Genomic DNA, 14,632 nt, shown 5'->3' on the forward strand with positions numbered 1-14,632 from the left:
CTTCCTTTCTCATTCTCAGCTGTGACCCACTGCACTCAGCAGGAAGTGAAGATGGATAACAATATAGGGACATAAAATTTATATTTATAGACACTAAAATTAGTTAGAGAGCAAAGGGAAAGGCACAGCTTTGAAAATGCATTGTTATATACTGTATAATGCTGAGGATGTGGGGGAATAATGCAGAGCAGGCAGAAGGCTGACTAAACACCATGATCCTGTTCAGACTTTTCACTTGATTAATTACAGACGCTGTTTTTAAGTTTCTGATCAGATTTTACACATCCTGCTGTAAAAGACCACAACAAAGACAACATATCTGTTTCACTATAATGTCCGAGTAACATTTTTCTACTTTTCCATGATGCAAAATAACTACTAATATACTGTAAAATATCTAAAAGGTTTGAAAGTATTGTACATTTAAAGGTCCCCTATTATACTGTTTTTCATCAATATATTATAGGTCTCAGATATATACAAAACATGTCTCTGGTTACACAAGTCAAAAAAACGTTATGACATTATAAAGTGGCCACAATCTGATCAGCTCATTTTCAGACAGGTTTTTATATGAATGGATCAGGACAAAAAGAGAGAGAATCGTTTTTCCTGAAACTTTCAGAATCTCTTTACACAGAGGGGACACATGTTTATGTATAAAAGACATGAAAAAGTGGAATTTGCATAATAGGTGACCTTTAAGTGACTTATATTAATCTATACTTTGTGTACTTATGTTTAAAAAGCCCCACAAAAAACGGTGCATCCATCTCATAATACTTTCTGAGCGATGCCCATTTGATCCTAATTTTGTAACTCTTAAAGAAACTGATCACAAATATATAGTTTAAGATGTGTTTACCCAGAAAGGGAGTAAATGGCAGATTTGTTGTGGATTATTTTTAGCTGGAGAGTAATACCCATTGCTCTAGTAAATATGTATGACTTCAGGAGTAGGAGTGCCTTACAGTAAATGAAACTACAGTGCTTTTCTTCATAACAATGATGGAATGTATCAGCCACTGCAAATATGTAGCTGATTTATGTTTGTAATAGGTTTTGGATAACACTGAAGTCTAACAGAAGAAGGAATATGATACATCAGGCTTTAGATAAACACACATCATTATTAGTAGGAGTTGTTTTCAACTGTACTGCCTGAATTGTCTTGGAACCATAACAACCCATGGACTGGCATTTAAAGAAACGTTCTGTAACCCTGCTCTTAACGGGAACAGAGCTCAGGGCTGCCAGCAGAGTATCAGTATTGCGACATATTTTAGTGGCAGAAAACGGCCTTGTAGAAAAGCCATAACAGGAAATGACCTCACTCCTTTGTGATGATTATTACGTATTACTGTTCTCGCCACATTTCTGTTAGATCTCTTCCCTGAATTACTGTCTAATTTCTGAGTAGGAAGCAGAAATAAAGGACAGAGAGTGCTTAACACAGTGATGGGTTGGTGAGCAGCTCTGACGTGAAACAGCAGATATGGATGTGTGTTAATGTGAAGCAGGTGAAGAGCAGCTTTCCTGGATTGTCATCATGATAGCTTTCACAGCTCTACGTGCATGCTCGTGTTATTTTAAGAGATGTGATAAACGTGGGCTCTTCAATGAAACTCCTCTACAGTAACCAGGCCACGCTGAGGTACAGTACACAATGTAGTTCAGCTCTCTGTGGAACATCTTGACACAAACTGTACATGGTGATAGAAATAACCAGGTGTGTATGTTCTCCTTTATAGCTCGCACGCCACAGAGCAGCGCGTCAATGCTTCGTGGTCCACGCCGAATTCCCACGGCGCTCTCGCCTCTGCAGCATAAAGAGGGCAGGCCACATTTATCACCACCTGAGGCAGGACTATTTTTATGCAATGGAAATTTCACCCGGAGACCCAGAGTGACTTTTCTTTCAGGAAAAAAACTGGGGTCAGTTGAGAGGTGAACTACCTTCTTTCATCTGGCAAACGTACCGAAGTACTTCAGGTATACTGTGCTTGAGTACAATGATGAGGTACTTGAAGAGTATCTTTTATGCCATATTAGTATGCATAAAAACACAAGAGATTATAAAATACAATGTTTTTTTTTAATAAATTTAATTTGCCTATTTTAGTCAATTATTCTGGCCAATTAAGATATTTAATTTAATTATAATTAATTGTCATCTATTAAGATAAGATAAGGAGTACTGCATTGATCCCTATTTGAGATATATTATTTTCGTTGGAGCAGCATAAGAAGACAAGGCATTGTACATTAAAGAAATTAAAAGACTAGAAATAAACATTCCAAAATGTAAACATCTCAATATAAAAAATATATTAATTTTATGTCATTTTCAAATGTATTTAGTTTTTTCCTTTGGGGTTCTTTTTGTTTAATTATTTTTAGATTTTTCTGCATTGGATATGTTTAATACTTTCTCTCTCCCTGTCTCACCTTACAGATCGTCTTGCCTGGGAGAGTCATGACATGACGGTGAGCAGTGGGTGGGAGTCGGCGGGTGAGTCAAGCCTTCGAGGCATTTGCATCTGTGTGTGTGTTCAGCATGTGTCATCTGAGCCAGCATATCATGACTTGAACTTAGGAATACCAAACATTCCTGTTTCATATTGAATTTGGCAGCTACAGGTCGAACGAGGCATTGGATGTGATGTGATGCACACACATAAACAAAACCCAGCGTGTGTCTACATGCCGTCAGCATTCCTACCTATACTTACTAACACTTGTATTGTGTGTTATCTTTTTTTTACATCTGATAATAATTTGTGATTTTTGGACAGTATGAATGAACATTATGTTGACAGCAAATTCACCGTTTAATATATACTCTTTATCAATCATTCAGTAACGTTTCAACTGTTCCAACTTTGTTTTGTTGTATTGACTTAATTTGATCATAGAAAACTGTTCTTATGGAGCTCATAATGCAAGACGGATATAGGACAGCATCCAAAAAAGCACAGTTGTAAAAATTATAAATAAAACATTAAAATGCACAAAGTACCATAACTATAAAACAAACAATAAAAACGTAATACGGTTGTCTGCTAGCAGTACTTAAAATGTGTTTTCACTAACAGAGAACACAGACATGTCCTTATCGTAACTTCCCTTTTTAATCAGTAATGACCATATTTACTTCAAACATTGTGTACACAAGGTTCACATGCTGAACTTGGTTTATTAGTTCCTTGTGATGATTTTTCTTTTTTATTCACTGGATTACCAGAAATGACTGCTGCCATTTACATACATTGTAAACTATTAACTAGCTCTTTATTGGAACTGCTTTGAGTCATCTTTTGGTTCCCGAGTGAAATTCCAGCCCGCTGTACTCATTGGTCAGCTGAAGTGAGATGAGCAATGTAACAACATGGGCCTTATTAGGAAGTAGTGTCATCATCTGGAGGCTCAGTCAGCACATCAGGAAGCACCTGTGCCGCTGAGGGGGGACGCAGGGGGAGAGTGGGGGGGCATCTCCCACTGAAGCGACCTATTGTGTTTTGATGCTTTTTATAAGTCACATGGAAAAAGGGAGATTCTGAACAGGAAGTGACTTGACGCACTTACATACCGTACTAAAGCAGTTTGGCCAACAGTAATTGTCTGCTGTGAATAAAAGGTCTTGTGACATGCAGCAAATATAAAAACAGATACATAACCGCTCTGCTGTTTTTAATCAGCCATCTCTCCTTCTTTTACATCAAGGTAAAATAATCCACATACACAGTTTAATACCTTCAACAAAAACTAGACTAAAGGAAGTCTTTCGTTTTGTTCAACAACTGGGAAAATGTTGACTGTGGCTAGAAGTAAAAACAACTGCATATTACAGTAAAGTTTGACAGCAGGGAATAGAACATTGAAATGTACAGCCGGCTGTTAATGTTTTTCCCTCGAGGAGTAAAAACATTATCTTATGTTACGTCAATGAGAACAGTAGTGCAGGTGAAAAAACTGGCCGAGATGTTTTGAATTCTATGAAATCACTATGAGATCACTTTTATACAAGATGTAGAATTATTATACGTTACATTCACTCCCACTGAATGTGGATACAAAAAATGGTATTGTTATTTCCAATTAAATGTCTTGCTTGTGCATGACAAACGTAGAGGTTGGCTAGTTAATAAGTTGTTATGACCAAATCAGAGATAAATTGTTCCATGATTTAAAAAGGGTAGACAGAAGTTTTATTCTGTACACCAGGCAATCCTCAAAATAAAGTTTCATCCCAAAAAAATGTATGTATCCTTAATCCTTGTCTAATGTTTGCCTGTTGATGTTACAAATGCAGCTGTTCCAATTCAAGAGAAATTCCAACCATTATTGATAGATATCCAAACTGATTATTTGTATTATTAATTGTTTGGAATAATAGCAACTAGAAAATAAATTGACTTCATTTGACAAGTTTCCAGAGCCTACAATGAAAAATGTGTTCTCTTAATTCGAAACCCAATGATAATCTGTTATATATATATATATATATATATATATATATATATATATATATATATATATATATGCAAATATCCATATTGACACTTGAACCTTAGAATCTTTGTAATTATTTTTTGTCAAAAACACTTTTTTCAGTCAATCCTCTCATCAAAAATCAATTTGTTGTAGTTATTCCAGTCTTGTTTGTTTTTCATCTTTTATCTTGTATTCATTCATAATTCATATATTTTATTCAGCATTGGTTGACAGCATCGGGACAGGTACATGACATTGCAATTCCCATGCATTTAAATATTAATCAAGTTTATCTTGAACCAGGGATGAAATAAATCATCTGCCCTGTTGTACTTGTAAACAGATGACATCACCACACAGATGACACACTTTGAGAAAATACTGCAGACACGGCCGACACAACAGTCCTACTAGCCGACCAGCTGACTGCAGGGCTTTGTGCAAGCAAGATTAGAAATTGCCTGCCTGCTTCCTAAACACATTAGCAATACAACAGAGCCACTGATGTACTGAGGCAATCCTGTTAGCAATGTGGTTTGGCTCAAAACATGTCATTGATGTGTGAGTGAAGGAGGAGAGGAAAGAGACCAGAGGAGGAACGAAGAGGGAGGGTACACAACTTGTTTATCTTGCTTGTTTGGGACTACTGTTGTTCCTTACAGCTGACACTAACACACCCCATAATGAAATGAAGGCTTGGAAACGGATGGAGGGCCTCCCCGCTCATCAACCATGATGTCACAGGCCCAGATTAGACTGGACCATATGGCACGCTTGCTGTCCCTCTAATCCTCAGCCGCCATCCAGCCATCCAGGCATCCCGCCACCCAACACTGCATACATCCAACAGTGCATCCATCTCTCTGTCTGTCTGTCTGTCTTCCTATCTCTCTAGTAATCTTCCAATCAATCTATTTATACTGAGAAAACTGTAACATTGACTTTAATTAAATGTATTGTCAACTAATTACACAAAATTGTTTTAGGTTAGTTGAAAACAATAATATTAAATTGAACTGTGACAATAATCTCACTGATTTAACTATAGCTATATCAATAGGTGTAATATGTTGACATAATACATTTAATTCAATTGAATCTTTCAGTTTTATCTATCCATATCTCCATCTAAATACATACACAGAACAGAAACAGTCCTCTTGCCAGTATTGGATGAAATACTGTCATGGCCTAGGGCTCTCTGTAATTATTATATATTTTTTAAATGTTTTTCTGTCTATTTGTCTCATTCCTGTTGTTGTTCCATGCCTCCCTCCCTCATTCTTTCTCTCTGTTTTGCTATTTTTCCCCACGCGTTCATGCAGCAGCAGACACAACATGATGTAACGCATATTTGTTGGATTGCTTTCACTAAAGAGGCTTTCAGTACCTCTTGTTTACACTATGTATGTGGTACATTTTAAGCATGGCTTGGCCTTTAAACCTTGAGCTTTTGTAACACTCTGGCCCTCTAAAAGGATTTTGACACATACAGGATGCAATGAAGAAATGCAGAAATTAAAACAGTCAAAGTAACCAGTCAGCTATAGTGGCTGCTTTAGTACCATTGTCATTTGAAAACACTAAAGCAATAGTTCAACATTTTTAAATTGCACTTTTGCGTTGCAATCGCCTCCGAGTATGACATACAGTACAGTGAGTTCAAAATGTCTTCTGTTGTAAAAAGGGAAAAAGTTACATATTCAAATACAACACACACAAACAGAACCCAAACACAGTACATGCTGCATGTTACATTTGAGTGCACGTCTTGTGAGTGCATGCAGTGTGCAGTTTAAATCTGATAATTCAATTGGGGGATTAGGCTTACATACTGGGGGATATAAGGCAGGTTCCCTGGGCTATACATAGGACTAAGCGGAAGTTAGAGGTTTGTTTTTGTCAGCTACTGAGCTCTCCTTAAAAGTCCCCACATGACTGCATGACAGATTATTCACAAGTAGCCTTAACAAAATAAATCACCATTAAGGATTTACAGAACAGTGAGTGTGCTACTCACTAATGAGTTTATAGTGTATGTGAGCCTTAGTTACATGTTAGACGCTTTTATCCAAAGCGACTTACATACTCAATACTGTGGGCAATCCCCACAGGAGCAATTTGGGGTGAAGTGTCTTGCCCAGGGACACAACGACATGCTGACTGCAGTGGGGTTTGAACCTGATCCACTGCACCCACCGCCTCCCTGTGAGCCTTAGTCATGATACAGCATTTCTTATTTACAATTCAATCACTGTAAATGTTATCTTTTAACAGACATTTCAGTCATGGGTCCTGTATTATCACTTCAATCTTTTTCTGTAATGTTCCTCTATAAGTGTGTATACATATGGGAGGGATATATCCAGTCTCTGATAGTGTTACGTTATTATGAGAGTGCTCTCATACTTATTTGATTCTGAAATTGTATATAAATATATGTGTGTGTGTATATAATTATGTCCGCATCTGTAGCCTGTTATTGTCTCATTATACCGCACTGTCAATGAATTAAAAGTAAATCTATAAGTCGTCATGAACACAGTTCTGTCCATCAGACAGAGGGCTGCTGTGCCTCCTGTCATCATTAATGGACGTCTCTTTAAAATGACCGCTCAGAGGAGAGGATTTCTCATTTCTCTAAACGCCTGCTGCTTCCCCTCCTCTCTCCTCGGTTCCCCTCCTCGACTCCTCCGCTCGCATCTCCTAAGACACGAGGATAGGAGTCGAGGAGGGGAATTAGATAAATTAGAAACCTTCACTGAGTATTGAATCAGATACACTGCGGTAGTAGGGTTTTGTTTACCACTACCCGGGGGTGGGGCCACAGCCGAGCCGAGTCATAGATGTGGGCGTTTTCTCTTTCACTGCGATCACAACTCGCCGGTGTCCATATATGGTTCGTGACGTCACTAGCCGGAGGTCCCGTTCACATAAAACCGATCGGCCGGAATCCCCTTGGAGGACATGTAAGCACGGACGCGCACGGGAACCATCGCTCACACGTCTCCTCCAGTTGAATTCTTTAGGCAATAATAATAATAATAACAAATCCTCTGCGTCAAAATGAAAGTCACCAGCATAGACTGCCGGCGTCTGAGGAAGATCATCAGGAAGGAGTGCGCGAGCTGCCTTATTGTGGATTGTCGACCCTATCTTTCCTTCGCGGGCTCCAACATCGAGGGCTCCATCAATGTCAATCTCAACTCAGTGGTGGTCCGGAGGTCCCGAGGAGGGCCGGTGCCTCTGCAGTTTGTCATCCCGGATGAGAGTTCCCTGCTCCGGCTCCGGGAGGGGAGCATATCGACCATCATCGCTCTGGATGACCGGACGTCCCACTGGCAGAAACTGAAGAAGGACAGTGTAGCACAAATAGTAATAAACACTCTGTCGCAAATGGCCAGCGGGGCAAACATCTGTTTCCTGAAAGGTGAGAGCTTTGTGATAATGACACTTTTCTAAAAAAGCAGGCAGGGTTATTCACATCTTAAATGTTTCACAATGTAGCTTTTTTAAATGTCTATTTGTCTTATTTTGGGATTAAACCGTCTCGGTTGTAGTTTATGCCACACAGATGTAAAAGTAACCTAGTTATTAGACACATTAATAATTGTAGCCTACCTATATTTGGGGCATAAAGAAATACTTGTATACGTTTTTTATCAGGGCTCATCGCTCCCCCTTATTACCATATGTATTTCACATTTAATTCTACTTTACCTAATAATTCGGATATAAACCCAAGCCTTATTTTTTGAGTATTCCTCTCGCCTGTGTTGAGAAAAAACCCACATTTTTCTCTCGCTTCTTGGAGAGATACATGTCCTGTGTGCGTCAACGGAGCGGATGAGTCAGTGCGAGAGAAACGTTGGTGTTGCAATGATTTTCATTGATAATACAAAAAGAAAGAAAATGAAATCGCAGTTAAACAACACCATCGTGCTTTGGATAATGTGTTGAAACACATCAATTTCCGTCTGTCACCTCTGCGTCCTCAGGATGGCCCCCCTTACAGGATTACCGGTTAGACAACTGTAATTAATTGGGCCCTTTTAATCAGGTTATAAATGTTATAATCCGCTGCTTCGACGTGTTTTTAAGATTTGCCATTTCACAATAATGTGTATTTGTGTGTATTGGGCAGACATATTCTAAGTTTATTCATTAAATGATGTGTTCATGTTTTTTTCTCAGGAGGATACGAGAACTTCCACTCTCAATACCCTGAACTTTGCACTGAGGTGAAAACCCTCGACCAGAGCGGAACTGAAACCGAGAAAAGAGTCAGCAACCACAGCGAGAAGCTTTCTCACCGCAAACCAGATTACGATCAGGTATGGAAACACCCTACAATACATTACCTCACTCTCTCACACATGCCAGTTTTTATTTTTAACCTTATCAAAAAAAGCACACACATCCAAGCCCTGCTGACATCAGAGAGAATTATATGCGGCATCATTTTGATATTATTTGACCTTCACTGCTCCCTGACCATCTCATATTTTGTTAAAAATGGGAGAGCCTATTCACTGATGCCCAGCTGACATCAAAATACCCCACAGAGGAAAACACTCTTTCATCTCTGACCTTCCTTCTATCTCCTCCACTGCCCAAATAGAAAGCATGAGGCAGCTTCACATCTCAAAGAACACTCTATTGAGTCTGGTTGATATATTGTTGGTTATTTAAACATGATAGGAGGAATCCCTCCATACAGATGTACGCATCTGTGTGTGTTTTGTCTGCATATGAACACAATGTTCTTCCCTGCAGATTAACAGGATGGCAGGTGTTTGTATGTTGTGGCTCGGACCCTTTATCTCAGGGGTGGATTATGGGATGGATTAAAGCAGAGGCATCAGTATATGGGGTCCAGTGTTGTGTCTTGTTAGGTGGCCGTGAATACAACTGCCTTGAGTATTCTAGTCCTTACCGACATGAACTAACATCTCTTTTTCTCTCCCCCTCAGGGTAAACCTGTAGAGATCCTGCCTTTCCTCTACCTCGGTAGTGCCTACCACGCCTCCAGACAGGACTATCTCAGCGACCTTCACATCACGGCCTTGCTCAATGTGTCGCGCAGGGACATGCAGCCGGCCAAGGGCCTCTACGACTACAAGTGGATCCCAGTGGAGGATAGTCACATGGCCGACATCAGCTCTCACTTCCAGGAGGCCATAGAGTTTATTGGTGAGTTCAAGGCAATGCATGTTTTGCCTGCATGGCTCTCCTTTTATTTATCCAAATGGTTTGCTTTAGTTAAAATAGAAAAGAAAAACACATGCACACACATAAACACAAAATACACAATACACAAACAAATAGGCTACATTCACAAAAGTACATCATGGTTCTGTCCCTCAATCTATTTTAGAGAATACATTTACCACCACCAAGATGGCGTCTTTTCTAGAACAAGTTCTCTATTTCAAATGCAACGTCACCTTAAGGAATCTCCTATACATAGGTGTTTGAGATGTGTCTTCAAATAAACCCTATGTCGCTGCCTCTCGCCTGCATTCATTCACAAATAGAAGGCTGATTAGAAATCCTGTAATCAGTTTAACTTTATCGCCTTCCTTCAATCCCCCACTAACACATCCAGCCAGCCTCATTCAGGATTTGGTCACTTCCCCCGTCCCCCTCTGAACTCCCTCCCTTGTCTTTACTTGAAAAAGACACTCCCATGCCGTCATCGCCTCCCAGGCATTAATCTCTGTGGCTTTGCTCTGCCGGGTGTGGCCAGTCAGTGTGACAACTGTGTGAGCTGTCCGTGTTTAGTAATGTCCGGGTGCAGGAGGTTTGGGGCTGACTGTCATTAAAACACAGTTGTTTGTGATGGTTATATGGAGCAAAAAAGCCAGCTGACTGACACATAATGAGATTGTGTAGTTGTTGGTTGCTTGCAGGTGTCAATACTGTCGGACCCTATGACAGAGGAACAAGAGGTGCTGGATAATAGCAGCAGTAAAAGATGCACATAATGTGCTTTTTGCATTTGGGGATGCGGCCTACATTCAGGTTACCTTTGTGTAAGCCTGTTTATTTTTTACATAATGCTGAAAATTGTTCAGGTTTAGCCTACATTCAGAGAGGGCCAGCCAAGTTCATTAACCATGCCAAGTGATTATGGTGCACACGAATAATCTCCGGGCTGCTGCTGGGCCCCGAACGAAAATCAATCACCAATCACAATCTCTGCGCACATGCATGGTGACGGATGTACAGTCAGAGAGGATGGGATAAATATTATTGACCCACTGCTGCTTTCACGCTGTCCACCATCCTGCACTCCAGATGGGAAGATCATGATTCATTTATGCGGTTTACGTAGATAAGAGCTGTCAGAAATCATACTTCTCCCTGCTGTGTCTTTCATAACCAGACAGATGTGGCCCTCAATGTTTCTAGTTAACAGAGAGAGAGATGTGTTAGGGTCTGAAGTGGCTTTGTGTAACTATCTATATTAACCACATCTTGCAATGGGTCGTGAGTGACACTCATAACAGAAAGTAGGTCTTTATGTGGGCATCAGAACATTCAGATAAGTGTGTAGGAGTGCTGAAACTCTAAACTGGAGCACACAGTGAGCTCTGCAGCAGCACCCAGCGCCCCCACAGCAGTGTAGGAGAGAGAAAGTCTCATGTACCACTGCTCCCTATGACTCAGAAAAGCCTCACAAGTGTCTCTGCATCCCCAACTAAAGCATTTCTGCGTCCTTAAAAAGCCTACTGACATGGTTGATGTAACTGTTTGTCCATTAAATCCTGCTTTTGTTTGTGTGCGAGAGACAAGCTAGATGGATTTACAGAAAAGCGTTAGTTAGTTGGAGTACAAAGTAGGCAATGAATACCCTATCTGGGTGATTTTCATTTGTTATTATTGACTTTTTAAAACGCCTTGTTGATTCTTTTTAACTTTTCCCCCACATAACTTGACTTTAAACATCCATTACAAACACAAACACCAAAACAGAATAGTAAAACATGACACAAAACCATGGCCATTATTTTGAAATGAACTATTATAATGCAACTTTTGATTCTGTACAACCATTTTGCCTATGATCACAGAAATAAAGAACCATTGTGCATTCAACCAGCCACAGGTAATTAACGTTGTCTTCTTCTTCCTCTTGTCCTTGCAGATAACGTGAAGCAATCAGGAGGAAAGGTTCTAGTCCATTGTGAAGCAGGCATCTCTCGCTCACCTACCATCTGCATGGCCTACATCATGAGGACGCAGCAGCTGCGGTTGGATGCGGCCTTCGACATCATCAAGCAGCGCCGGGCAGTCATCTCACCCAACTTCAGTTTCATGGGTCAGCTGCTGCAGTTTGAATCAGAGGTCCTCTCAATGGCCCCTGCTCATGCCGCCACACCTGAACCTGCCACACCCTGCGCCCCAGAGTCCGCCTCCTTTTTCGCCAACGACTTCAACACCACTTTCAACACCAAAAACTTTGAGCCATCTGTGTTCACCCTCCCTACCTCTTGCCTGCAGTCCCCGGTCCACCACCAGTTCACACTGAGCCCAATAACGGCACTGCCTTAAAATGAACCATGACTGCTTGTATCTTACTTGAAAAAATAACAATTGATGCTCTCTGTGTGCCTCGTGTTGAAGCCAGCAGAGCAGATAGACAGAAACAGAAGCGTCAAGGTAATAGTATTCAGTTCATGGAACTAATATAAAAAAAAATGGGCTACAGACCTTGTTTACCTGTCCTCTGTACTTCTATGATGAAACAACACAGCACAGTGATATACTGCAATATACATGCCTTAGGTTGATATTGTGATTTATGCCTATTCACAAATACAGTCAGGCATTGAAACCTAATTTATTTGAAAAATTGTCTGTCTGATTTTTTTCAATAATGTGGATGTTAATATGTGTTTAATAAATGTTTTCACCATGAAAATTAAGTTGTTGTTATTCCAGCATTATGTTTAGTAGTTGATGTTTGACAACATCAAAGAGTAGTAAGAATAGTTTGTTTACATGGGCCTTATTATCCTTACTCGGGTTAAGATCTTGTTCCGGGTATGATGTTTACATGGAACATAATAAACTTAGTTTATCATTACCTGATTTCAAAAGGTTTCAAGTTTTCTGATCATCTTTGTGTCGTAGTTTCTCACCATCTCAGTCACTTCAAAAATCGTTATACTGTAAGGTTTCCATGCCACCAGTGGTGTAAGAAGTATTCAGAAACTTTACTTAAAGGAAACCTATCATGCTATATTTAAATGATATATTGTAGGGCCATACCTATATAAGGTATATTTATACGTTTCTGTTTTCGAAATACCAAACAGATCATGCATTTTAGCCATGCCTCATTTCGCTCTATGTGTTGTTTGCTGTCTACGGGTCTGATTCTGCTGACCACGCCCCCCTGCAGGAGAGGGGAGACGTGCTCTGATCAGCTGCTGGGCTGTCAGAAGAGGGGGAGAAAAAGAGATCTCCGTCCTCCGTGTTTTATTATATAGAGTCGTTATTCATTTGTTTTAAAGCTCAATAAATAACAAAGAAGACCTTTGACCGGCCCTTTTCTAATTTTGTCCGGAAGATTTCAACTTTAACGGACATCTTGACCGGCGAAACAAACTGAAACTGAAACTTTGCCGCACGGTCCCCTCGTTCCTTGGAAGAGGCGGAGAGGTGGGTGTTTGTCATCTGCTGGTGGACTAACCGGAGAGAATTACAGTGCTTGCCTCGACGGGGAGGGATTGCATTGCATTAAAGCAGCGGGAGCAAACGCTTGCCTCGGGGAGGGAGAAAGAAAGCCACAGCGGAGAATAAACAGAAGGGTAACCATGGTAACCAAGTCTTCTTCGCTGCTTTTGTGGCAGACGACAGCGCCAATTACAGGCCTGGCATATGTACTACAGCGTCTCCAGCACTTTCGAACGGCACTCCAGCACTCCTCCTGATTGGTGGAGTTGGCCCAATAGCCGTAGCGCCACTTTCCTGACGTCAGTAAAGTGTTCAAATCTGGATCAGTTTTTATCAGATCCGTTGCAGCCCCTTTTTTAGAGATTTGGGTATGGAGGAAAATAGAGAGGGTTGTGTTTTCTGACACTTGGTGAGTTCCCTGGAACACCGGGGACACATATTCATGTATAAAAGACGTACAAAAGTGAATTTTGCATGATAGGTCCCCTTTAAGTTTAAGTGCAATATTAAACTCCTGTATTCATCCGTTGATGAAAGGATGTGCTCAATTGAACTACTTTATACATTTCAATAGTTTCCTCTGAGAAATTGTGGGGTAAAAGTAGGCTGCAAAGTTGCATACAATTGAAATACTTAAAGTATCACATTTGTAGTGAAGTAAGTAAAGTAGGTTAATTTAGTTCCATGCACATCCCACCATGCTACTGCAGGTCCTGGTTACTGTCTGAGAGACCAGATGCACGTTTCTGAAAGCTGGATGTTTACAATCACAATATAACAGGGATATTACAAAAATCATAACCAGGACACTGGTGTGCTCACAAACACACTCAATAACACTTTTGGCATTAATTGCATTTGGGGATTAGAAGTTGATAGGACAGGCCCAAATGGGCAGCAGAAGAGACAACAGTGACACCTGCAGTGACTGAGATGGCCTTTATAAGTATATTGAAATTAGCAGCATTGCTCACATTCATAGTTCTGATTAGACTGCACTTATATCAGGTTATGTCAGGTTAGTGTTAACAAGTGCAACATAGGCAATATAAACTGATGAAAACACATGAGAATGAGAACAAATAAAAAAAAAACAGCAACAGGTTAGGCTTTTTTGTCCACATTTCCATATGAAACAGTTTGAAGTTGTACTTTCTAAAGAAAGAATAAAACATTAAGTTGGGGGGAAATCGGTAAACATAATTGTTTATCGGTCGATAAGACATGTTTCAATTTGAGTGCATCTTCATCATCGACTATTTTCTGTGTTTGGCGCCTAAGACAGACAGCTAGACTGTACCAGTGGAACAGATAGGTAGCTAGGTTAACAGCAAGCGTGTTCAACCTGTTATTTACATACAAAAACATCGCTTCAATGATTGACGATACTCAAATTACACATAATTTAATTGTCTATTGTCAGATTCTGTCTAAATTATAACACCATCACACG

The 14,632-nt window shown here is 40.1% G+C and overlaps 1 protein-coding gene across 1 annotated transcript; it reads left to right on the forward strand.

Annotated features, from left to right (window-relative positions):
• The first annotated feature begins 7,435 nt into the window (after positions 1 to 7,435).
• dusp5 (dual specificity phosphatase 5) lies at positions 7,436 to 12,550 on the forward strand. Its single transcript, XM_034120776.1, has 4 exons — positions 7,436 to 7,924; positions 8,689 to 8,828; positions 9,468 to 9,687; positions 11,645 to 12,550. Exons 1-4 carry the CDS (start codon positions 7,561 to 7,563, stop codon positions 12,049 to 12,051), a joined length of 1,131 nt encoding a protein of 376 aa, XP_033976667.1. The 5' UTR covers positions 7,436 to 7,560; the 3' UTR covers positions 12,052 to 12,550.
• The last annotated feature ends 2,082 nt before the right edge of the window (positions 12,551 to 14,632 follow it).

The sequence above is a fragment of the Trematomus bernacchii genome, unplaced genomic scaffold, assembly GCF_902827165.1.
Source record: "Trematomus bernacchii unplaced genomic scaffold, fTreBer1.1, whole genome shotgun sequence".
NCBI lineage: Eukaryota > Metazoa > Chordata > Actinopteri > Perciformes > Nototheniidae > Trematomus > Trematomus bernacchii.

Excerpts from the sequence above, each read along its gene's own strand:
- dusp5 (XM_034120776.1), top strand. The coding sequence starts at position 7,561 with ATGAAAGTCACCAGCATAGACTGCCGGCGTCTGAGGAAGATCATCAGG. Across the intron at positions 7,925-8,688 it reads AAACATCTGTTTCCTGAAAG|GAGGATACGAGAACTTCCAC; the intron begins GTGAGAGCTTTG and ends TTTTTTTCTCAG. Across the intron at positions 9,688-11,644 it reads GGAGGCCATAGAGTTTATTG|ATAACGTGAAGCAATCAGGA; the intron begins GTGAGTTCAAGG and ends TTGTCCTTGCAG.